Source organism: Amblyraja radiata, chromosome 1 (genome assembly GCF_010909765.2).
Source record: "Amblyraja radiata isolate CabotCenter1 chromosome 1, sAmbRad1.1.pri, whole genome shotgun sequence".
NCBI classification, from domain to species: Eukaryota; Metazoa; Chordata; class Chondrichthyes; order Rajiformes; family Rajidae; genus Amblyraja; species Amblyraja radiata.
Window position 1 is genome coordinate 153,338,288 of NC_045956.1, and position 26,438 is coordinate 153,364,725.

Here is a 26,438-nt window from a genome sequence, read left to right on the forward strand (position 1 = left end):
CACTCTAGACACTATTATCTATGAGGTATATCTGAGAAAATTCGGTAAGGATTGCACGGTCTGCGCTGCCAACCTACTCAAATCGTTTTGTTTTATTAAAGCTTTGGTATCTTAAAGAGAAAGAAGATAGAGACTGAGATAGAGAGAAAACTTTGGTATCTTTGTTTAGTTCTTTGCATGGTAGCATTGCAAAGCACCACAGTATTGGGCTCACCAGCAATTTAAAAAAATGGTGGCCTTTTGAAGCTGAGGTATTCACAGGAATAAAAAAATGCACAGAGGTTTCAAAACTGGAAAGAAACACTGCTTTGGTTCAAGCAAGGCACTCGTCCCGTGGTTTATCACACTTTGCAACTAAAGCGTGCATCTAGATTTTAGAAAACAGGTATTTCGGTAATGGTGGGCACTAATTCGGGATGTGTTTTTATTTTTTTTCTGTGCATATTATTTGGGTAAATTATAATGCTACTAAAGATCTATTGAACAATCTAGGCACTGGATTGGTTGATATCAACTGAGTACAAATAAGTTAAATGAAATCCAAATTAATCTTCCCAGAATAGAAGGGTGACATCTTCTTGAAATTCCTATAAAAAATACAAGACTTGCGAACATTTTGCATGCTTATACATCAGAGAGAGCGTTTCAATATGGCCCAGGGCAGCAAAAATAAAGTGAAAGTTTGTGAGGGTACAAATAGGTGAAGGTATTTTAATGTGTTAAAATAATCTTTGCATAGTTTATTTGGAAATAAACATTAATTAGTAATTTCTATGGTTTTAGCTTCTGATCCTTCAGTTTTGTATTTATACAGACAATGCTAATTAAACTGCAAGGAAAACACAATTGCTTTAATCAAATCATTTTTTCCCCCAAAAGATCACAGGGGATTAGCAGAAGATTCATTCTAGTATCAGGTTCAGGGTACATGACTTTTTCAAAGAACAGTTCAGTTCAGATGAATATTTCTATTAGGTTTAGGTTTTATTCCCTATTACATTTTTTTGTGAACTTTAAATTTGCAAGTTGCATCGTTTAATCTCTTAAGGATCAAAAATACATTTGATAAAATATTCTCAGTGTGTTTTATTTTAGGAATTTAATTGACATTATACTAATATTTTTTTAAATCAGGCACTGAATTACAATTGTAGAACTAACTAGGTGGCATGTGTTCTCCTGTTTAGAATAGAGAAAAATATAGATAGATATATTTATATATATGCGTGTTAACTAGTGCTGATAAAACAAAGAGAATCTGAGTGGCACCTGGTAGCTGCAACTATCCCATTTAAAAAAATCATCATATCACTATCAGAATAATGGCAACCCTTAGATTGAACTACCAATTCAATTATGTATTCTCAAGGTTCCTTTAGAAGATGTTACTAATTTTAATTTAGAAAGAATGGAATTAAATAAATAGAATAGTCACACATTGTAAAAACAAATTATTTAAAATTAATCCCAATCAGAACTGCTGCATATTTGGATTGATATTTAACATAGAACGCACAATACAGCAAAATGCTGGTGACATTAGCTTTTTCTGAATAAAAATATGGACTACTAGCATTACGATGAAGGTTCTCTAACACGTTAAACATAGTATGTTTGATCTCTGATGATGGATTCTTTTAAGGAATTTTTTAACAGCACAGAAAAAAAAGCACACATTTAGAATCAGTGCACATGGCCATTTAGATCTTTGGGGTATCTGAGTTGCAGCTGTATTTAGGAGACAGTCTATACATGAGCAGAAGCAAAAGGCAGACCGTGCAGAGAAAGAAATCTTTGGTATCTTTGGTATCATCGACGCGATTAAAATTACAAATGGAAAAATTCAGTGAGGTAGCCTCTTTGGTTCTCACTAGAAGTAGAAAGAGCTTTTACATATAGTTCATACCTGGAAGCAGCGAGTTCAGGGTTTTTTTCTGTCTCTTGTCACTAATGCTAAAGACTTCATCACAATCAAAAGAAGTTATCTAAAGCCATTTGGACGTAGGGCTAAACAATGGTGGAAAGATCACTAACATATTTCCTGTTATGTATTCACTTTCCCATCAGTACATGCTGTATTGTTCCATATAAAATCATTGCTCATCCGTGTAATTACTAGTAAGACTGAAGGGTTATCTTTCAGTGCTTATAGTGGAATAATTCTTTGGCATTGAAAATTGAGAATAAAAGATGTAGTGCTTGAAGGCCCTAAAATCCAAATGGTAGATAACAATAACAAAGATGGTGGATATTGGCTCAGGTAGTTTCTGCACAAAAGGCATCATATTCTTCTTTTAATGGATGCCTACTGACACGTTTTGGGGGGAAAAAACACATTTGTCCTTTAAATCTACAGAAATTTGCAGTTATGTGTATAGTTATATACTTGCAATGTTACTCCCGTTGATAATTTGCATTTTTTCCCAATTAAAAAATAAAAGTCAAAGTTAAATAAATCAACCTTGTCTGCTTTACAAAATAAGCAGACAGTGTGAAAACCTGAGGCTTTCTGAAGCACTACATCTTTTACTATAAATGCATTTATAATATTTGATAAATAAGAGAAAAATCACTATTTAAATATAGTTTACAATAAATACTGAAATAATAATACAAATAATAATAATAACAAAGCTAATATAGCTTTTTTTGATTTCTAATCTACAGTCAAAAGCACTTTAAAATTACTAAATTGTTTAGAAATCAACTTTTGTTAGTTAAATCACTTACATGGTATGTGGGTATTGTGACTTGCAATGCAAAATTCACGGTCAATTGTCTGATCTTTTTGCCACAGTATTGTATACCTATTTTTAACAACCAAGTTGATAAAAAAAGAATAAAAGCTGCACTGGGAAAATACTGTTGATTCTCTCTGTGGGGACTACCTTCAATTTGCTGGTCCAATCGGTTTGGTTTCTTTGGATATAGCTTTGGTTAAGGTTAAAAGCTTCCACATTCCTGGATAAAGCCGTTGGAATACAGTACATCAATACTGCACTGTCTTCTTTTTGTAAAGTTCTTGGAGATTTCCTGATATTCTTGAAAGTTGAACTCATCTTAGACGTGTGCATGAACTCCATGCACAAGATGCTGAGCTAAAGGTCAATTGACACACAATGAAAAAGAAACGCATAGGATTCTTAGGTTAAAGCACAAATGATACATTAGCCATTGTAATCATTGATGAACATTACCAGTGGGCTTGTTGTGCTTGCGATGAAGTGAACTGTATGAAAAAATATCTATTATTCAATAGATCCTGAGCCTTCTAAATTAAATAATTATCATGTCAACATTTCAAAATAGAAAATTATAAATCTTAAACTAGATTTGACAGTACTTGTAAATTAATTTAAAATATATTAATATTGAATGAACTGTATTAAATTAGAATAAATTGAATCATTACAATTATTATTTCATTTAAATTATCCAACTGGAAACATGTAAGAAATATTGGATCTGTATAATGTTTGTTATATGACTAAAATCAGATGCCACAGTAATGCTTAGTAATTAATGTAATACAACATACAATATGCAAACCCTCCCATATTTAGTTACCTTTACCGCGATATGGGAATAGGTTGCTGTCTTTGGTAGAGGTGTTTAATCTGCACCTTAACATCTTGTGCTTGGAGCCATTTGGATCCATTTGTCGGTATCCGTTCCATTGGAATTTGCTAATTAAAAGGAAATTGTAAAATTGAGTAGGGGGTTTCCCTCTCTTAACCCGTCGTTGAAGGACGGGCCAGTGATGCAAACAGTATTCAACTGTGTTGCATAAAAAATACAAACAGATCCACGACTTTGTGAAGCTGACTTTGGTTGAAGCGGAAGAGGTTTTCTGTTGTTCTGTACAACGTCTCTCAAAAACTGCATAGGCACACGTTAAAGACAATATTCAACTTTAAGAGGCGGAGAATGTCGTTAAATGAAGCAGCGATAACTCTTGCATTGCTCTCTTCTTGTTTCTACTTTGCGTTTTAACCCTTTCAAAACTCTGCTTCCCTAAAACGACTAAGACATCCATTGAAACACAGTGCCTATGTTGTTTCCTGACGTGCTTTTTTTTTTACAAGTTTGTTGCAGAACAATTAGGTGCAGAAAAAGTTTCTTTGGTTTCGATTTTATAATAAATAGAAAAAAAAGTATCAAGTGTCTTCATGAGAGTCTTTATAGCCTTTGGCTTGCCTTTGAACACGCCGGGGATGTTCTAAAAGGACCCGTTCAGTGGTGAATGTGCACATGTGGAGGAGGGAGGGGGAGGAAGAGAGACTTTGTTGCCTCCTTTTAGGAAAAATAAAGCTATGTAATGCTTGTGCTTCTGCACATGGGAAGCCCCCCTTTCCACGGGCTACTCAGTGCGTTTGCAATACTAAACTAGCCTTGCTCAGGAATTGAAACTAAGTATATGAATGCATAGTGATCTGCAACTGTTGGACAAACAATTATTACTAACAAGGACAGCTAACAGCGGGTGTTAGGGTTTTCTGGGGGGGGGGGGGGCGAGAAGGAAAAGGGTACCAACCACACGACTACACATTACAGAATGCCAGTGAATAGAATGAAAGGAATGTGCATGAATGTAATGCTGCCACCCTCACCATTATCCGCTCTACCCAAGGAGTGGATACGGTGGCAAGCACACGTTTCATGGCATCATTCAAAAAAAATCAAATTGTGTAGCTTGAAGGTAGGTTTGAAAATATCCAGAATGTGTTTTGATAGTTTGTGCTTGCGTACTCATCACCAACAGCCCATCATAAAACAGGCCGATCAGTGATGAGGTAGCATGATTGTACAAATGTTCTCCAATAATTCTATTGATGTTTATTTTAAAAAATCATGGTTAAAATGGGCGTCTCCTACTTTTGGTGTCTGTGCAAGTTGTCCCACATCAAATGTCGTTGTGTCGCCTTACCACGAACTGACAACCGAGCCAACTCACAGATGAACTTTATGATTAAAGGTGTTCATTCTTTTCCCTCTAACTTTCAGGCAAAGCACTGGATAAGTTATTGCTTGGCAAAATAACTCATTATGCCCTGCCTGATTACATCTGAAAATGCACCAAAACGGAGCCTCAGGTTCGGTGTCAGTGTGCAGCAGGCGCCCAAGAGAATTTGGGGATAACCTTTAATGCCAGACGCATTAAATTATATGGCATCCCTATTCAATTGGAAAAAAAAAAGTGTGTTAATGAAGATTGTGCTTATGCACTCACCACTGAACAGCCTCTTGAAAAAGCAAAAGAAAAAGAAAAAAGTGTTGAGTTGTGCCCAGTTCAAGTGCACTGTCCTCAATCATGCTTTGGTACAAGTGCTTGAGGTCGACGATGAAGCGCCTGGGCTTGACATGGCTTCGTCCTGCCATTTGTCCAGGCTTCGCCTCCGGGCGTTCATAAAGAAATTGCTGACGGTACTTAACTCCAGACCGAGCTGCTGCGAGATTGTGATCTGCATCTCCTTGGATGGACGCTTATTTTCTTTGAAAATGGCGAAAAGAGTTCGGCGTTGGAGGTCAGTGAAAACTAGCCGTGGCTTCTTTGGTGTATTGCTCTTCTCTTTGTTCTGTTCTTGTTCTTTGCGTTTGCATGCTGCGAAGAGGAGAGATAACAAAAAAAATGTTAAAGAAGATTACCTTAACCATCATGAATCTTCTTTTAAACGCGACAATTTTGTGATGAGTTGGTTGCTGGCAAATCAACCCGAACCATGTTCTGACAGAGGATCAAAACACACACAGGTATTAAACAAAACTCAAGGACAATACATATAATAATCTGTTTTTTTTGGCTAATAGTTTATTTTCTTTCCTTATTTTTGAAAAATATTCAGTCGTGGGTTTGAGTCTGTTTCCAAGGACGCAGGGAACCCTTCCTGTGTGGAACGTTATATTTTATTGATATGCATGTTTGTACCAAATCTTCTCGGATTTCAGGTATGTATAGATTCCGAGAAGTATCTAGAAACATGTTTCCTCGTTTTTCCGACCACGTTGCCCCAGCTATATGTTTTTAGAATGTTTCGCATTGTGATCAATTATCGGTTTATGCTTTGAATCTAGGGGGTTTAAAATCAAATTTCCTAATTCCCGAACTTTTAGGATGTGATCCCTTTTAACATTAAGTGGATTGGCGCCCAACGGCCACAGACTGAAGTGATAAAAGACTCGCATTTGGCAACGGTGCTGCGTCCCGGTTGCTGGAGTTCCCGGACACCGGGCCACAAAACCCAAGAAAGTGACTGGTAAAGGGAACTCAGCTCACCCGCCTTCTACGGTCATGGTGGCCCCGGCACTCTGGGCACCTATCAACGCTCTGCAGTCGACCCTGTTAAATGGCATCAATAGATCGATCCAGACTTACAACAGAGACATCGGAGCAGGCTGCCCTCAGTCTGGAATGAATGAAACAATTTGGTGTTCCCTGTTCCTAAATCCCGTCTGGTACGAGGGAGAGTTTCCCCCTAAGCGAGCCTCTTCTGTTGTATCCCGAACAGAGTCGGCTTTAATGGCCGAAGAGTGGCAAATTCATTGGCCTCATTTGACGTCTTCAGGAAGGCTGGGTAAAGTGAATTGTTTTACAAGATATTTGTGCACTCAACTCCAATCCAATAGAAAGCAGACTTAATCCAGAACAGGCTGTCGTCAGCCTATTACAAAACAATCCTGAAAATAACTACAGTGCCCTCCATAATGTTTGGGACAAAGACCCATCGTTTATTTATTTGCCTCTGTACTCCACAATTTGAGATTTAGAATAGAAAAAAAAAAATCACATGTGGTTAAATTGAACATTGTCAGATTTTATTAAAGGGTATTTTTATACTTTTTGGGTTTCACTATTTCAGGGCACCATAATGTTTGGGACACATGGCTTCACAGGTATCTGTAGTTGCTCAGGTGTGTTTAATTGCCTCCTTCATGCAGGTATAAGAGAGCCCTCAGCACCTAGTATTTCCATCACCTTTGGAAAATGTTATTGCTGTTTATCAACATGAGGACCAAAGTTGTGCCAATGAAAGTCAAAGAAGCCATTAAGAAACTGAGAAACAAGAATAAAACTGTTAGAGACATCAGCCAAACCTTAGGCTTACCAAAAACAACTGTTTGGAACATCATTAAGAAGAAAGAGAGCACTGGTGAGCTTACTAATCACAAAGGGACTGAAAGGTCAAGGAACACCTCCACAGCTGATAGACAGTAGACAATAGACAATAGGTGCAGGAGTAGGCCATTCGGCCCTTCGAGCCAGCACCACCATTCAATGTGATCATGGCTGATCATCCCCAATCAGTAGCCCGTTCCTACCTTCTCCCCATATCCCCTGACTCCGCTATTTTTAAGAGTCCTATCTAGCTCTCTCTTGAAAGCATCCAGAGAACCTGCCTCCACCGCCCTCTGAGGCAGAGAATTCCACAGACTCACCACCCTCTGTGAGAAAAAGTGTTTCCTCCGATCTAAGTGGTTTACTCCCTATTCTTAAACTGTGGCCCCTGGGTCTGGACTCCCCCAACATTGGGAACATGTTTCCTGCCTCTAGCTTGTCCAATCATATAACCATATAACTATATAACAATTACAGCACGGAAACAGGACATCTCGGCCCTTCAAGTCCGTGCCAACCACTTTTTTTCCCCCCCTAGTCCCATCTACCTGCACTCAGACCATAACCCTCCATTCCTTTCCCGTCCATATATCTATCCAATTTATTTTTAAATGATAAATCGAACCTGCCTCCACCACTTCCCCTAAACTTCTGTCCCTTAATTCTCAAGTCATGTCCTCTTGTTTGAATCTTCCCTACTCTCAGTGGGAAAAGCTTATCCACGTCAACTCTGTCTATCCCTCTCATCATTTTAAAGACCTCTATCAAGTCCCCCCTTAACCTTCTGCGCTCCAAAGAATAAAGACCTTAACAATCGTATATGGTTCAATGAGATAACCTCTCATCCTTCTAAACTCCAGAGTGTACAAGCCCAGCTGCGCCATTCTCTCAGCATATGACAGTCCCACCATCCCGGGAATTAACCTTGTAAACCTACGCTGCACTCCCTCAATAGCAAGAATGTTCTTCCTCAAATTAGGGGACCAAAACTGCACACAATACTCCAGGTGTGGTCTCACAAGGGCTTTGTACAACTGCAGAAGGGCTAAAGAGGGAGGGGGTAGAGAGGGAGGGGGTATCTCCTTCCTCTACCCCTCCTCATCTCCCTCCTCTACCCCTCCTCATCTCCCTCCTCCACACTCCCCATCCCCCTCTACCACCCCACTCCCCACCCCATTTCCTTCTTCCTCATTTCCCCAATCCTCCACCCCTCACTCCCATTTCCTGCCCCAGGACCTACCCAGGTCGTAGAGCAGCACCAGGGCCTGGAACTTGGCCTGGTTCTCATACTCGGCCTGGTCCTGGCTGTAGACTCCAGCCGTCAGCTTGCCCGTCACCTGGGCTATAGTGCAGGCTACGAATTCATCTCCGGGCTCGCCCCTGACCACGGACCCAGGCTCGTCTTTGCTTCTAGCGGCAGATTCTTTCTCGGCCCCAGTCACAGCCCCATCCCAAGCCCCGGGCTCAACTATCACTCCAGCTCGAGCACCAAGCTCGGCTACAGCCAGGGCCCGCAGCACAACCCTCGCCACCAAGTGTTGGGCACCGTCTTTGCTCCTATATTCAATTCCTCTTGTTATAAAGGCCAACATGCCATTCGCTTTCTTCACTGCCTGCTGTACCTGCATGCTTACTTTCATAGACTGATGTACAAGGACCCCCAGATCCCGTTGTACTTCCCTTTTTCCCAACTTGACGCCATTTAGATAGTAATCTGCCCTCCTGTTTTTGCTACCAAAGTGGATAACCTCACATTTATTCGCATTAAACTTCATCTGCCATGCATTTGCCCACTCCCCTAACCTGTCCAAATCACCCTGCATTCTCATAGCATCCTCCTCACAGTTCACACTGCCACCCAGCTTTGTGTCATCTGCAAATTTGCAAATGTTACTTTGAATCCCTTCATCCAAATCATTAATGTATATTGTAAATAACTGCGGTCCCAGCACCGAGCCTTGCGGTACCCCACTAGTCACTGCCTGCCATTCTGAAAGGGACCCGTTAATCCCTACTCTTTGTTTCCTGTCTGCCAACCACTTCTCTATCCATGTCAGCACTCTACTCCCAATACCATGTGTCCTAATTTTGCCCACTAATCTCCTATGTGGGACCTTATCAAATGCTTTCTGAAAGTACCGGTACACTACATCCACTGGCTCTCCCTTGTCCATTTTCCTAGTTACATCTTCAAAAAATTCCAGAAGATCAGTCAAGCATGATTTCCCCTTCGTAAATCCATGCTGACTTGGACCGATCCTGTTACTGCTATCCAAATGTTCGGCTATCTCATCTTTTATAATTGACTCCAGCTTCTTCCCCACCACCGATGTCAGGCTAACTGGTCTATATTTCCGTTTTCTCTCTCCCGCCTTTCTTAAAAAGTGGGATAACATTAGCTACCCTCCAATCCACAGGAACTAATCCTGAGTCTATAGAACATTGGAAAATTATCACCAATGCGCCACAATTTCTAGAGCCACTTCCTTAGTACCCTGGGATACAGACCATCAGGCCCTGGGGATTTATCAGCATTCAGTCCCATCAGTCTATCCAACACCATTTCCTGCCTAATGTGGATTTCCTTCAGTTCCTCCATCACCCCAGATCCTCTGGCCACTACTATATCAGGAAGATTGTTTGTGTCCTCCTTAGGGAAGAATTCTGATGACAGAAGAATTCTTTCTATAATAAAGAAAAATCCCCAAACACCTATCCGACAGATCAGAAACACTCTTCGGGAGTCAGGTGTGGATTTGTCAATGCCCACTGTCCGCAGCAGACCTCATGAACAGAAATACAGAGGCTACACTGCAAGATGCAAACCACTGGTTAGCCGCAAAAATAGATGGCCACATTACAGTTTGCCAAGAAGTACTTAAAAGAGCAACCACAGTTTTGGAAAAAGTTGTGGACAGGTGAAACAAAGATTAACTTATATCAGAGTGATGGCAAGAGCAAAGTATGGAGGAGAGAAGAAATTGCCCAAGATCCAAAGCATACCACCTCATCTGTGAAACACGGTGGTGGGGGCATTATGTCCTGGCCACGTATGGCTGCTGAAGGTACTGGCTCACTTATCTCCATTGATGATACAAGGTAGACAGAAATGCTGGAGAAACTCAGCAGGTGAGGCAGCAATTATGGAGCGAAGGAATAGGTTTTTTTTTCTATTAAAAATCTAAAATTGTCGAGTACAGAGGCAAATAAATAAATGATGGGTCTTTGTCCCTAACATTATGGAGGGCACTGTATCTCCTAAGGGCTCTGGAGATGATTTACCCTTCGTAAATCCATGCTGATCGTCGTGATCGATCCGAATCAGCATGGATTTACGAAGGGGAAGTTATGCTTGACTAATATTCTGGATTTTTTTTGAGGATGTAACTAGGAAAATGGACAAGGGAGAGCCAGTGTACATGGACTTTTAGAAAACATTTGATGAGGTCCCACATAGGAGATTAGTGGGCAAAATTAGGGCACATGGTATTGGGGGTAGGGTGCTGACATGGATAGAAAATTGGTTGGCAAACAGGAAGCAAAGAGTAGGGATTAACGGGTCTCTTTCAGAATGGCAGGCAGTGACTAGTGGATTACCGCAAGGCTCGGTGCTGGGACCACAGTTATTTACAATATACATCAATGATTTAGATGAAGGGATTAAACGTAACATTAGCAAATTTGCAGATGATACAAAGCTGGGTGGCAGTGTGAACTGTGAAGAGGATGCTATGAGGATGTAGGGTGACTTGGACATGTTGGGTGATTGGGTAGATGCATGGCAGATGCAGTTTAATGTGGATAAATGTGAGGTTATCATTATGATGGCAAAAACAGGAAGGCAGATTATTATCTACATAGAGTCAAGGTGGGAAAAGGGGAAGTACAACGGTATCTGGGGTCCTTGTTCATCAGTCACTGCAAGTAAGCATGCAGGTGCAGCAGGCAGTGAAGAAAGCAAATGGCATGTTGGTCTTCATAACAATAGGAGTTGAGTATAGGAGCAAAGAGGTCCTTCTGCAGTTGTACAGGGCACTTGTGAGATCACATCTGGAGTATTGTGTGCAGTTTTGGTCTTCCAATTTGAGGAAGGACATTCTTGCTATTGAGGGAGTGCAGCGTAGGTTCATCAGGTTAATTCCCGGGATGGTGGGACTGTCATATATTGATAGAATGGTGCGGCTGTACACTATGGAATTTAGTAGAATGAGAGGGGATCTGATTGAAACATATAAGATTATTAAGGGTTTGGACACGCTAGAGGCAGGAAACATGTTCCCGATGTTGGGGGAGTCCAGAACCAGGGGCCACAGTTTAAGAATAAGGAATAATCTCCTTTTCGAACGGAGATGAGGAAAAACGTTTTCACACAGAGAGGTGTGAGTCTATGGAATTCTTTGCCTCAGAGAATGTGGAGGCTGGTTCTCGGGATGTTTTCAAGAGAGAGCTAGACAGAGCTCTTCAAGATAGCGGAGTCAAGGGATGTGGGGAAAAGACAGGAACGGGGTACTGATTGTGGATGATCAGCCATGATCACATTGAATGGCGGTGCTGGCTCCAGGGGCTGAATGGCCAACTCCTGCACCTATTGTCTATTGAGACTGTCCGCGGTGCTGAATTTTCTACCGTGGTTGGGCAATTGTTTGTTCTCTTCGATTTGATATATTTAACAGTAGATATATATCAGGATATATAACAGGAAGCTTTGTGGTTACAGTATTTAACAGGATAAATAGTAGATGTGTGGATCTACTCCCGTTGTAGATATACATATATATATAATAGAATATAATAATTATATATAATCTATATATATATACATAATATGTAGAAGTCTCCTATATACTGTGTGTGATGTATATATTATCTATATATAATCATCTATCTATCTTCTAGTATGATGTCTTCTATTTCTATCTATATCATATCTAAACTATATATATCTCTAGAGATATAGATCTAGTATTATCTCTCTTATTATATTATATATCTCTATATTATACCTAGATCTCTATCTCTCATATCTACTATACTACACCACACACACACATCCTGTTAAATACTGTAACCACGAAGCTTCCAGAAAACGGAATTATTATTGATTTTTAATGTGAGATAAATAATATTTTATTGCGCATAGGAGATAGGAAGGAACTATAACCAGACGGTGGCGGTGTTGTACATACAATCGTCTGTCAAGCCATGTATGAGTGAAATCGATTGGGCGTTATAGAATAACATGAAAGCATTATTTTGCACTAATGATTGACACTTCTGTGAATAATTAACTTAAGTTCAAAGGGTCGCTTCAGATTTCCTGTTTTATTTTTTCAAATGAATGAATCACAAATCAGAATGCTCACACACAAGGCTCGAATTCTGTTTGCCGCCGAAGCCATACTCTCCAAGTGTAAAAATCAGGATTGTACTTGCTAATCACCATGAATAATATGGATACGAAACATAAATATGGCTGAGCGGCCCCTAATTAACGTGGTTGGCTTTGAATCTCAAGTTGTTATCATCTGCCTCTAATCCCGACCGAATTTACTTTCAAAACAGAACACAAATGCATGGTATGGCATCAAAATGGCCAACGCTGTTATTTAAAAATATGATCATCCTAATGAAAGGTTGAACCAGTCAACATACATTCGGAATGCCTGTTAGTTCCCTAATCCAGATAATTATCGGTTCTTAGTTATTGATCAACTACACGAGTAAAGTTCGTCGATGGCGTAACTGCTTTGGGTCAATAAGTTATTTCTAACATGCCTCGATGCATTCTGCAAATGTTGGCAGTGTGGAAGGGATTCGAAAATCATCGCTGATAAACTAAACTGTGCTGACAGGAATTAAACACCAGGGGTCGGGAGTTATGTAAACTAATTATCAGCGTTTATTTGTGAAGCCAAGTGTATGTTTCTCAGAGGCTGCCTCTTTGAGAACTTACTGGAACTAATGAAATATTTTTGTCATTGGTAACTGTAACCGTTAAACGTCTCTTCCGCCGTCATCGGTATTTTTCTCTGCTCTCACTTTATTCTGTGGGTAATATTTCCTGACTTGTATAATATGATATTCGTTTTTGATATCATTTGCCCCACCTCGATTTCTAGATTTCGGCTTTCAGAGCAATCGCAGCTAAACTCAAACCTATCCTTACCGAAACATCCCCTCTAAAGCAAAGATTGCTGGATAGAGAACTCAAGGACAGTGAAGTCAACAGTATCATCACCACTGCGTCTGAGATGAGGGATCGCAAGCTCAGCACAGAAGATTAACCAATGTTAGAACAGGCTTGGGCGCGATGGCTATGCTATTCACTGGCTCTGCTCTATTTTTTGTTGCCAGTTATATTTAACCTATTGACAATAGATTCAAGAGAGTTTATTGTCATGTGTCCCTGATAGGACAATGAATATAGACAATAGACAATAGGTGCAGGAGTAGGCCATTCGGCCCTTCGAGCCAGCATCGCCATTCAATGTGATCATGGCTGATCATCCCCAATCACTACCCCGTTCCTGCCTTCTCCCCATATCCCCTGACTCCGCTATCTTTAAGAGCTTTGGTGTGGAGATTTATGTTAAACAGTTAAGAACGTAATTAAAAATGAACACGTCAAATAACAATCTCAATTCGAGCCGAAACATAATGATGATGGCGAGTTTTGGAAAGGTTGCAGCAATTTCAGCACTGTCCCAACTATGGGTTTAATATAGAGCAACGTCTTGCAAAAAACAAAAAATGCACACATCATTAGCACGCTTTCAATAGACTGACTTGTATGTGACTATGATCCAGTGATAAACTACTTTCAAACACGCTCGAGTTCACCATCTATGATAAGAATTGCAGCTACCAACTACTCTTCATTTGCCCAGCAGGATGAGGTGGGGTGGAAAGTGTTAGTTCATTCTTTACATTGTGGGCCATAACGGAGAGCCTTATACCCCACTTAAAAAAAAAACAAAAGACAGTTTAATTTACTGCCGAAACTTTGAGGGAACATACATCAAGTATGAGCTCTGATAATTTCTGGATAAATCCACTATATTACTGACCTCAAAGGCAACAAAATAAAAGTCTCCGGCTCTACTCTAGAATATTGCTGATTCCCTAATCCACTGTCTCAGACCAGAGACCGTCACCATCAGAGACCCCCCGTCATAGATTAGAGGGTACAGCTTCAAGAAGAAGGGTGTAAAGTTTAAAGGAGATGTGTGGGACAAGTATTTTTTTAATACAGAGAGTGGTGGGTCCAGCAACTCGTTGCCAGAGGTGGCGGTGGCTTTGACATCGGCACGTGGATATAGAGGGACATGGGTCATGTGTAGATAGTATAGATTAGTTGATCCGTGTTCGGCGCGGATCCTTTGTTATATCATTTGATATCAGTCTTTGTCTCATTCCAAACGAAAAATATTGCCAAATGCTTGTAAATTTCCAAAACAACGCCAATTATCGTGACATCAAATAGCCTTAACGAGAATGCTAATAAAAAGATAGCTTGTGTTACGCCATCAAATTAACAAGTTAGCCAATCAACGAGTCGATTAATTGTACGCTTAGGCCGCCAGACGTGTGTTCTTTGCGTAATAGAGTAAAGAGTTTACAAGATGGACACAAAAAGCTGGAGTAACTCAGCGGGCCAGGCAGCATCTCAGGAGAGAAGGGATGTGACGTTTCGGGTCGGGACCCTTCTTCAGAATGAGAGCCGGGAGAACATAGACTGTGATACAGAGAGAACTCGAACAAATGAATGAAAGATATGCAAAACTAACGATGATAAAGGAAATAGGCCATTGTTATCTGTGGGCTTGGTGAAAACGAGTTAGAGACAGAGCTGTTCCAGTTTAACTTCTATTTGGGGTGAACTTGAATGTTCCAGTGAAGTAACTGATCGTATTTTGCAGTTGAAACTCCAGCCGCTACAACTGCAATAGCAGGTCGGAGACAATGCCGGGTACTGTCCGACATTCATTAATATCATGTGAGAATATCACCTATTATCTACATGAAAATAATTTCCCATTGTTTACGGTTGAAATCCATCTCTCAAACACCCAAATCTGCAAGGGGCCCGCTATTGAATATCAACGGTAATATATTTAATAATACTATCAGCTTAATAATCATTCTAAAGGTGCTCATCTAGATTAAACAAATGGCACATTTTACGCAGGTTTTGAATTTCATTGAGATTGTTTAATATACATAACAACAAAAGAAGTAAATAAAAAGCATAAATGTTAGTTATTCATTTTCTATAAAGGTCGTTCTCCATTTGTGGGTGAAAATGTGAATGATTATCAAGATGTTTATTAATATTGGTGTTATATACGTTAATCAACAACTAAATTAATAACCTGCGTTAAGAAGTTCAGTTTGTTTAATCCAGATTAACGCCTTTAGAATTATTATTTTATCGCTGTTGGGTTACGGTTTAACGCAATACAGTAACTGCAGTTTAAAAAAACATATAATACGTCAGTGGCAATAAAGGCGTTTGCCATGCAGAAGTCAAGTAAAGTCAAGAGAGTTTATTGTCATGTGTCCCAGATAGGACAATGAAAAGGTGCGAGCACGTATTTCCCAATCAGACTCACCAGTCAAAAAGTCAATTTGATGACGCTGTTCAAATGCTAATTACATCCTGCGATGTGATGATTCATTAATCCTGTTTTTTTTGGTTGCATAAACCATGCTTAACGCTAGTCAAAAAGCAAAGGGTTAAATACATACATGTGAGACATATGTGTGTGTGTGTGTATGTGTGTGTGTGTGTGTGTGTGTGTGTGTGTGTGTGTGTGGTGTAGTATAGATGTAGATCACGCGTACTATGCAGTTGATTTTAGAATATATCACATGACATCGATTATATATTATACATATTTATAGATAATATTAAATCTGATTAATTTAAATATATATGTATAACAAAAATCAATCTGCATAACCCAGCGTGAAGCCGCTAATCTTTACAATTTCCCCAACCACATCCAGGCATAGAAACATATTGCAAAGGCAACAATTACCCTGCACCAACGCTGAACCTTGCCCTTTGAACTCAGTAGAAGATTAATAAACCCATTAACTTACACAAAGCTCCTTAAATTGTTTCACGTTCTTTACTTGAAAACAAGTTTATTCAACGAAATTGGTCGGAATGGGTGGAATTGGTTCACTGAACGAAACAAAAATGTTGGACTCTGTCCTTTTAAAATACTGTCCAACAAATTACTCCAGCCTCTATTGCATTCACTGGTATACCTAACCACACACAACGTGCACATGGTTTATCTGATTCTTGGATTCTTGGATATTTTAAAGTCCTCCCTGTTTATCTAAAAACAGTTATCTGGTTAGTTCCAACTTAGTTTTAGGGTTCAGTACTTTGACGTAGACGTGGCTTTGAAAATATGTTAAACAACAAAATATCTAAAGTTTGATACCTGGCTTACTAAACTACTATTTCTTTCACTTTGGTGAGGTAAGAACCAAGGAAGATGTACATCGGAAATGTGTGAATGTCGTTGATAATATCGGGTCAATAAAATAGAATTGGAATGTATAATTTTATTCCACCTGTTAAAATATAACGAATTCCAATCGCTTGCAAGATGTTTATATATTTTAAAATTCAAACTACAAAACACTAATACGTAAACGTTGTTTTAATCAGCCCGATGCAGAATTAAGAGGATCGCGGTTTGTTTGGTGACATCTCTGTCCCACGTATTCAGTGGTGGCAGAGTTGCCGCCCTTCTGACTGATCACCGAGGTATTGTCCAATTGACACTTTCTTATTCCACGTCCCTCTGAAGTGTGTTTTTGTTTATTTTGCTTTCTTATCCCTTTTCGCTTTTTTTTCATAGTGATATGCACTAATTGCAGTGTTTCCCTGGCCTCTTTCGGCTTGTTGTGAATTTATATATTTGCACCATGTTTCCATCTTGCCTGGTTATCTTGCACGTCCGTTATTTCATGCCGCAGTATGGAGTGTTACTGTTCTGTTTCTATTGCATAACCATCTAGCCAAATATAGAGTTCAGAAGACATGGATTGAAAAAAACCACGCATCCTATTAAGATTACAAATGAAAAAATCAATAATGGGCTCTAATTACCTGTAAAGTTAACCAGTGCAGCCTGGAATAGTCACAAACACTATATCCCTTCCCCCAGCGGCCTTGGTCTTCAAAATATTCAAGAATTGCATTGATTTGATAGGTGAAATTACCGAGGCAGATACGGAACTTTATGACTTATATTCTTATTTAAACACGAGGCACAAATGAAAAATAAATATGGATTTCGCTAACAATGGTGAACTTAAGGCATTTTCTTGCTTTTAATTGTATTCATTTTCTTTATTTAGAATCAACCACATTCAAACGCTCTATTGTCATTCGTACAAACAGGGGTTTTCAGTCAAATTAGATAATCGCCCGTATTTAACGTAGACATGTCAAATTTAGTATTATATCAGACATATTCCTGCATGCACTTTTATTGGAATATGTTTTATCAACGGTATCAAAAATTCTACCCAAATAGATCTTTATGAATTACATCTCCTTTTGATACAGTCCCGAACAATGATCACAAATTGTATCTGGTAGCTCGCTTTCTCTTTTCACTGCCGCTGGCCCAACTGCTGACCAACTCCAGCAATTGCTGTTCCATTTTATATTTCCAGCATCCGCGACGTTTTGATTTAACGTTGCTTAATGTAGACACATTGTCATGATATTTTATACTGCGTATTTCCCCTGACTTGCCCTAATAAATGTCCCAAAAAAGGGGCGCATTTAAAATAAATTAGCGGTATATTGAGAAAATAATAAACGCGTGCAAGATGCATATAACCTACCTGACTGTGTAATCATTAGAAAATGTAACTAAAATATTCATCACAATCTATGGAGGCAATAAAAATTAAACGGTATGCTTTGCTGTGTGTATTTGTCCCGCCTATAATACTGATTGTGTATACGTTCTATTGAATTATATTATAGATGACGTAAATGTTTCATACTAGATCCAAGACATTCATTGCAACTCCATACAACTCAAAATGAATATCTACAATGTGTGCAGAATTGATACAAGGTAAACTCAGACAAAGACCGAATGCAAAAATGGGAATTATATAATTTCTTCTTTGCACCTTAAAACGGCGCACTTACTGGTGCAGAGGTCTATTCTAACAGAGCATGTAGTAATGACGCCCTTCTGTCATTGTCCTCTCAGTGCTCATGCTTGTACAACGCTTGTTTTAGGTGTTCTTGTGTTTCCCAGCAGTAACAAATCGAATAACAATGGAGTATTAAAAAGAACAACATCCGGGTAAACATTAAATCTATGCAAGAGGTTCTTTGAACGTGCGGTTTCCTTAAAGGGAAAGACTGGATCAATGCGATCGATAGCGAAGGTTTTCCCTATTCCTATATCAAATGGGTGTCGTTGCTGATAAAGCCTCAGATGGGGAGCTTCACTAGGCGAATTCGCCATTGTTTTTTGCTCAAGTTGTGACAAAATGAAAATCGATGTTAGCGAGTCACTAACACCACGAATAAAACAAAGGCTTGTTTGCACTGACCCGCGGTCCGACTGGGCAAAGTTCTTTTATGATAGAGGTGAGAGGAGGAGGGCGGGGGGCGGGGGGGGGGGGGGGGGGGGGGGACAAGAACGCAAACTCCGTCTCTCAGACCCAAGGAGGATTGATGTGTAGAAACACGCGTTGCCAGCAATTTCTAAATTAAGAAACACGCACACACAACAACCTGCACAGTGTAACAATGTTCAGAACACAGAGCAGCGTGAGTGAGCTGGAAACGGGTGGTAAGGGCGGGGGAGGGTTGGGGCATAAGCTTTTACTTTCACACAGCATATATCACTTTGAAAACATCGCCACATCCATCATGATAAACACGAGCTAAGCTTTGCCAATAAAAAGCTCAATGTCAAAGCTAAAACTGAACCTTACAACAAGAGAAACAACATCTTATGTTACTTAAAGTGGAAAGATTGTTTCGTGATGAAGGTTCGCTGCACTTTGCACAAGATGTATCCATTATATTAATTTAGAGTCAGAGTCATAAAACCCGGAAACGGTCCCTTCGGCCCAACGCCCATATGCCGACCAAGAAGCCCCATCTACACTAGTCACACCAGCCCGCATTTGGCTCACATCCGTCTAAACCATTCCGATCCATGTACCTGCTCAAATACATTTTAATTTGGTTTAGATTTTAGAATTCTTCGTTAATCACATGTACTGAAAATAACGTTGCGTTTGATTGTAACGGTGGTTCAATATACGGAAGTCAAACTACAGTTAAGACCAAAGATACTACAGGAGCCTTTGGTTAACACCCTGGTCTTACATATCAGCAGAATACTGTACCGTCTAAATTGCGCTCGGTTGTTTTCACATTGTTACATGTCCTATTGATAAACGGAAATCCCCAGAGAACCATAAATATCGATATACAATTATGCTATTAAAATCTGTATATTATGTATAGCGCGTATGCATGATGTTTGACAACGGCCCATTCTTCTTAAAGCTGCCAAACATCGCTCAAAATTAAGTCAAAGATTGCAATGAAAATAATATTTATTTTTAAAAATCAGCTTTGTAACTGAAATATGTTTGGTGTTTACACATTGTGTCATAAATTGAAAAATTCAATCACCGTATATTTTACTCTAAATCATACAAGTATTATTTTATGTAACTTATGGGGCAAGAGGAGGAATATGCAAAGTAATTGTTAATAGTATTACGTATGGAAAACATTTTAGAATGTTTAAAAACATTTTAAATCATTGGGAAGATGTGAAAGATCTGAGTATTAGTCCGGTAATAATAAGTCAAACTCCCGCCAACCCCCACCCCCCACCCCGACACGTTGTTCAATAGAGCGGCAGGTGAAATACGAAATCGCAGACATATCTGGAGCAAGACCTAAACCTATTAATAAAGGCCTTAAAAACCAAAGAGTTTCAAATATAACATAACAAACAATCAATGTGGCGCTATAATACAACCCAGAAAGAATTTGACTAACAGACGTGTAAACCACAATCTCCAACCTAGACCGTCCGTAATAAGTATGTGGGATGATAAAACAAATATTATTCAAATATTGTTTGCTATAAAATGCATCGAGCAGCAATTGCCTGCAGAATAATGAATTTCGTAGTATTTGTGAAGATAATTATACACTCAGACCTTCCCAAAGATTTCAGCATTATTTGTGAAACATAAAAAACGGTAAGCGCCCGCACTTGGAAATTGTAACTAGATTCTGTATCGTAATATAGATCCTCCCCCCTCCTTTCCACATCACTTACAATGCTTCTGATTTCTTATCATGCCCATACCGACGTCCCAGAAGAGCGCCTAATTCAGGCTCGAATGCAAAAACTTTAGGCCGACAAGTCTTTCACATCTGAAGCACATTTGAATTTGCATTGACGCGCTGTAATGCAATGTTCATGGTGCGGAAACGTTCAACAAGCGCCGCGCGGGCCAGTTTAAAAACACAACGTCCAATCGCTTTGAATTGCAATTTACTGCGCTAATTGGATTCCTGTCACACAAAACGCAGCCGCCACAACGCATGCAGTTTTCTGTCTGCATACGTTTAGATCTCAGGCTGAAACGCCGTATATACTCTTCATGTCGTATTTTGTTGACGATAACAAGTGGCATCGATTAAAACATAAATTAATTAATTTCGGTTAAAGTGCGAAATTCTGTCACATATCATTTTCATTGTCGACTTTTGATAAGATCGACTTAGCCCCTTAATGAGATCCAGGAAGACGAATCTTCATGGATCATTTTTGAAAATAGTCAATCTCTTGTGTCATTTGGGTATTGAATGCCTGAAAACTTACTTTTATTAATGTTTTAATGAAATTCTTTACATCGTTCGCCACGCTCATATTTACAAGTTTGTACATCAAGTGTTTTGAGGGTTGTCTGGGACTATGTGCCAGTAATACTGCTGCAAGCAAGATTTACATTGTACCTGTGCATATGACAATAAATACGACTTGACATGATACGTTCGGGATGAATGCAAAACGAAACAAAATGCATGCACAACTAAAAAAACAGTAACACTGTCTGTTAATAGGACACGTCGGTGTGGGAGAGGGACTCACGTTGTCATCAACTGTGCAAATAAAAGGACGTTAAAATGGTACCGAGCAGGGTACTCAAAATACCAGGAGACAAAGGGATGATAATGTGAACGGCAGTGCCGGGAAGACTGGAGCAGTCTTACTGGAACAAGTCGGATCAGATTCCAAATCAATGTCTAACCAGGTCCTTAGGTTTATGTTATTGTTGCCAGCATTAATGCCCTTTTAATCTTCTAAAGATTATCCTCATCGATCCACGTCCATATACACAGATTTTTGTTTAATAGTGACATAACCACATTTATTGAAATGCTGTGATAAAAATAAATGCCACTGTTTCATGTTTCCTCCCCCCCCGCCCCCCCCCCCCCCCCACGATCCCATCCTTCCATCTGCAGCCAGTCTTAGGAATCTTTCTACATTAGTGAACATTAATAAGGTGTAACCCTTTCACACAAGGGGCTGCCAGAGGCAAACACCAGGATCGAGAGGGGTTCAATTATTAATTTCCCAATTGCGCCAACAATAACCTACAACTGATCGGAGTGACTGTGAGAAGACGGAAGGATTAAAGGAATCACACTGATGTCGGTATCGGGTATAATTTATTTGTTCTACGGATGGCACTTCACATTAAGCCTCGCTTGCATGTCCATCACACTTTGCCATTATTGCAGTTTGATTTTAGCATTTTCACCAAATGAGGGTTCTAAAATGAATCATTTACGGAGCCATCGCGAGAGGAAGATACTGGTCGGACAAAGCTACCGGCTCCAGCGGCGAATGAGTCCCCCAGATTTTTCCTCCTTAAAACCAAAGCAAGGGTGACGTTGCAGTATGCAACCGGTCATGCAGAGATTTTCATTAATAATTCATATCTGCGGCCTCTGTGCTTCTTTTCAAAGCACTTGCCGGTAAGCATATCTTTATCACTGGGCCAAATATAAAAAAACATTCAGCCACAGCACACATTTTATGTTTCAAAAATAAAATGCTTCATATTTAACCACCATCGCTCTCACGAGGACTGGTATGAATCCCAAACGTTGGATGAAATGTTGATTTCCCCCCTCCTGGTCTATATTTGGCGAGCTTTAATAAGACGTTGTAATAATTTATATCTTCTGAATCCTGTTGCAGTCGGACGAACCTCTTAACTCATTAATTGTGCAGCAGCGATGGCGTAATGCTGGGCCTCGCACAATAGGTTGAGAAGTAGGGAACATACTTTGCAAAATGTTTATTTTACTGTCAGGGTTGTTCATTTTATTGCACGGTGTTTATATACACTAAATCAGCTGTGCAATGAACAGTCCAATTATTCAAATGAGAATTGATCGCGAACCTGAGGGAGGCAGGTTGAAAGTCACGGGTACAACCACAAATAAAAAAAATGCTCTCAATGCAAATACAAAACATGCCGTTGTTTTTGTTTGTGGCTTAACTCTGAGGCTTTGATTGTGTTCCATATTTATTGGCAGTCATATAATCCAGAAGATGCAGTTCTGGCCATCTTTTATATATATAGCCAGACAAGCAAATTCGCGATCAGACCGATTTGTTATTTCAGGGCAGTTTTTAAAATGTATTTTCCACCTCTTTCAGGTCAGAAGCGCAGCTGAATTGTAAAGCTAATGGCTAGAGAGCGTTTCAGAAAGGTATTTTCTGCTCATCAACCATATCGATTGGATGCTTTTTAATTCTAGATAACCTGCTAATTTGGCAATTTGTAATCTCAAATACTTCACCATAATTGTTGGCAGGGCTATGCCTTATGTAATTTTGAATGATAACTTGTTTCCGTATTTTACAAGCTACAAAATGGAAATATGTCAAATTGTTTGTAGTTTTTTTAAATGTAGATTTTAATTAATTCTGAAGTTGTGTGTAAAGTGAAAGCCTAAACCTCGTTTAAAATAGAATGCTAATAAAATTGAATAATTTTGACATGTAAGACGTGCAGAGCGTATTTTAGGCTCAGTTCGCGAGGGTGTATCCCCCCCCCCCCCCCCCCCCCCCCCCCTTAAACGCAGATAAAAGCCAAGATTCAAAGGAAAAGTAATTTCAACAATTATGCCAGTGACCTTGAGTTACTCCATCTGCTTTATTTAAGCGGATAGTGACAGCAACGATGAAAACAAACATTGTATATGAGAAATTGTATTAATATATCACCTAAAATGGACGTAATATAAGTTTATAATTTCCTGTTAAAAATGTAAAATACCCTGCACCACCGTGATGTATTATTCTCTATCCCACATTGATAAGTCGTTAAAATATATCTAATTGTCACTAATGCCCAATAATATAAAACCGCTTTTCGAAATCCTCAGTTATTAAGATGACCTCAGGTAGTGAAATAGATATATGAATCCAGCCTCGCATTGTGATAGGTGCTGCTTCCATTGTCCTTTTGAATTGGGAAGGTTAAATTATCAGCCTTGGCGGTCTATTTATCTAAACATGTACTTTTGGAGGATACAAAGTTTTTCTAGATATATCTATGCCAAATTAAAATTAATTCACTGAAAGAAGCTCTCTCAACCTAATCACCAATTAGTTTCAATTGTTTCGAAATAGAAACACCTCGGCATTGTATGCAGATATCAAAGAAGATTGCAGAACGATGCAACAAATGATTTTCAAAATGTAAAATGTAATTATATAATCTTAAATAGTTTCCAATCGCAGCAAAATAAACGACACAATAGGAATTAGCTCGGACTGAGTGGCCGCCAGAGGGCGGAAAAGCAATTCCACCTCGTCCATCCTCTGCCGCCTCGCTGGGATTCTCCACAACAAAACGGCCGTTTACGTATGGTGCTGCGCCTATTTGTTTAAATGCCTGAAAACGGGAGCTCACATTTTAGTCCTTTCTTGATTACAGACGTATTACAGACTGAATACTACACCGCCAGAAAATACCACAATCCTGACTAAACAAAAAAAAAAAAATTTAGGTTTCGGAAAAAAGAACCGTCGTGTTTTGAGAACCAGCCGAGTGCCGCAGATTTAACAGAAATCAGTCTGATTGCTTATGGCCAATTTTAAACTGGCAGTGTAAATTTTAGGGTAAATTTTAGCCCTTACGAATTTTAATCCGTGCAGATCTCTAGAACGGGGCTGAAGCTAAAGGAATAAAGGCTGTCGTATTACAAAGGAGGCGCGTGTAATTCTGGTCCTGATATGGACATAAAGGCAGGCAATACGTAGGGATTTGGAGAGCGAAACTGCGAATTGCTTTGGTGTCCATCAAGGGGAAAAAAAGCATTTGAACCCAGCATTAATTGAATGGTAATCAGATGTTGATGCCCGACCACGTTACTATTGTGGGTGTGTCGTTTCGTTAAGGGAATATTGAATTGTCTCATCACAGAGCTATTATGCGAGATCCAGACCAAGGATAAACCGTGCGCTGGTTGTAGTGGAGAAACAAAAAGGACAAAAAATGCATGGGTGTTCCTGCAACACTGAAACCGTCGCCTGTAATCACAAAGAGAGACGGGAGTCCGTCCCTTGTCGATGAAACACAGCATGGATCCAACAACGGCTTTTGTGGAGGTCCACTAGCAACGGGTTTTTTTTTAAATTTCCCACAAAATCTCACTATTCCATCTCAAACTGCATGCATCAACCCCGGTTTACCTGCGAGCCTTAAGGCTGACATTCTCTGGAACTCAGGCTCCTGCAACCACTTCCACATCCGCCTGAAGGTCTCCCGTCCCGATTTAAGTTTACTCCAAGGCTTGGGGTTTCTTAAAAGGTCAGAGAGGGTTCCCTGTGAACGGCACAGCACCCTCTGAGCGAAGATCGCCTGCGGAATGCTGTAGCGTTTGAGTTCCGCTGTGATCCTTTGTGCCACTTCTTTGGTATTAATTTCTTCCAGCTGGCCCGAGCTGGTGGTCTGCGCGTCGGAGGAGGACGGAGGACGATCGCGGCTCGAAGCCAACACTGGCCCGTGAGACTGATGGTGACTTGGGTGATCGTGGTGGTGATGGTGATGCATGCCGTTCAGATGTGGCATCATGCCCGCCGGCGGGACTCCGAGACCCCGGGGCAAGTGCTGGTCCCCTCTGACCAGCATGGCCGGGTGAGATTCGAAGTTTGGGCTGAGCATCTTCTCGTGGCTCCCGTAGCCCTGGATGCCCTGGTGGCTGTTGTGGATTGAAGCAAGGCCATTTCCCAGAGGGTTGCTGGACAGAGGAGAGAGGTTCTGTGTCAGCCCGGGCATGTCCTTGTTGTACGGGCTGTAGAGATTGTTCATGGCGGCAGGCAACCCCCTCTCATCCCGCATCAGGGTAAAACTCCCGCTCACGTTGCCCGCGAGTCGCTGGTGGTGATGGTGGTGATGGTGGTGGTGGTGGTGGTGAGGGTGGTGGAACTTGTCCGAGACGGTGGATATGGGAGGCAAGGGCTGGAGTGGCGTGAGTGTGGTATAGGTGCTACTCATGCCCATGCCAGGTGGAGACTCGCAGGACATGCTCATGGCCGGGTGCAGCGGGATGGAAAGCTCCGGGCGGTAATCCCCTGTCCCATCCAGGATGGAAGCCATACCGGATACCATTGCAGATCTAGTCGTCAGTTCCCGATGAGCCACCGAAACCGCCTGCCGATGATGGCTGTTCATGAGATCGCCCGTTGAATGCTCATGGCTTATTCCACCATGCAAATTCCCAATGTTGTCCATTGTAATCTCCGGGTTCATGGCATATACGTCTTTGGCTATACATCTATACGCGTTGTTCATTCAGTCCATTAACGAGTAGAATTTTTTCTCCCTTCGGCTTGGTAAATCACAGGATTTTCTTGCTACATATATGTATGCATGTATGGATGATAACATATGCACACATACATACGTACAGACACATATATATGTCAAAAGAGAAAAGAAAGATGAAAATGTTAAGGCCTCACGGGTTGCAAAGATCACCGATAACTCTCAGGCGGGTCAATGCTGTTTCTCTCCATGTCCGAGCCTGCCCTCCTCCTACGTCGACTGTTTGGACAGCTGGAGCCAGCCCTAGACGCATTCGCTCCTGGTTCAACCTAAATTGCTACCGTGAAGGGTGGCGAGTGTTTCTGACGGACACCAGTCCAGAGCGTATGAGAGGCTCGCCTTCCCTCTTCAATCGGCCTGGGTGGAAAGACCTGAA

At 40.4% G+C, this 26,438-nt stretch overlaps 1 protein-coding gene across 1 annotated transcript; it reads right to left on the reverse strand.

The window, feature by feature from the left end:
* Nucleotides 1-96: 96 nt before the first annotated feature.
* On the reverse strand, nt 97-26,438 carry onecut2 (one cut homeobox 2). The gene is made up of 2 exons (XM_033033069.1): nt 24,928-26,438; nt 97-5,602 (listed from the first exon to the last, which is right to left on the reverse strand). The coding sequence occupies exons 1-2, from the start codon at nt 26,027-26,029 to the stop codon at nt 5,310-5,312; spliced, it is 1,395 nt and encodes a 464-aa protein (XP_032888960.1). The 5' UTR covers nt 26,030-26,438; the 3' UTR covers nt 97-5,309.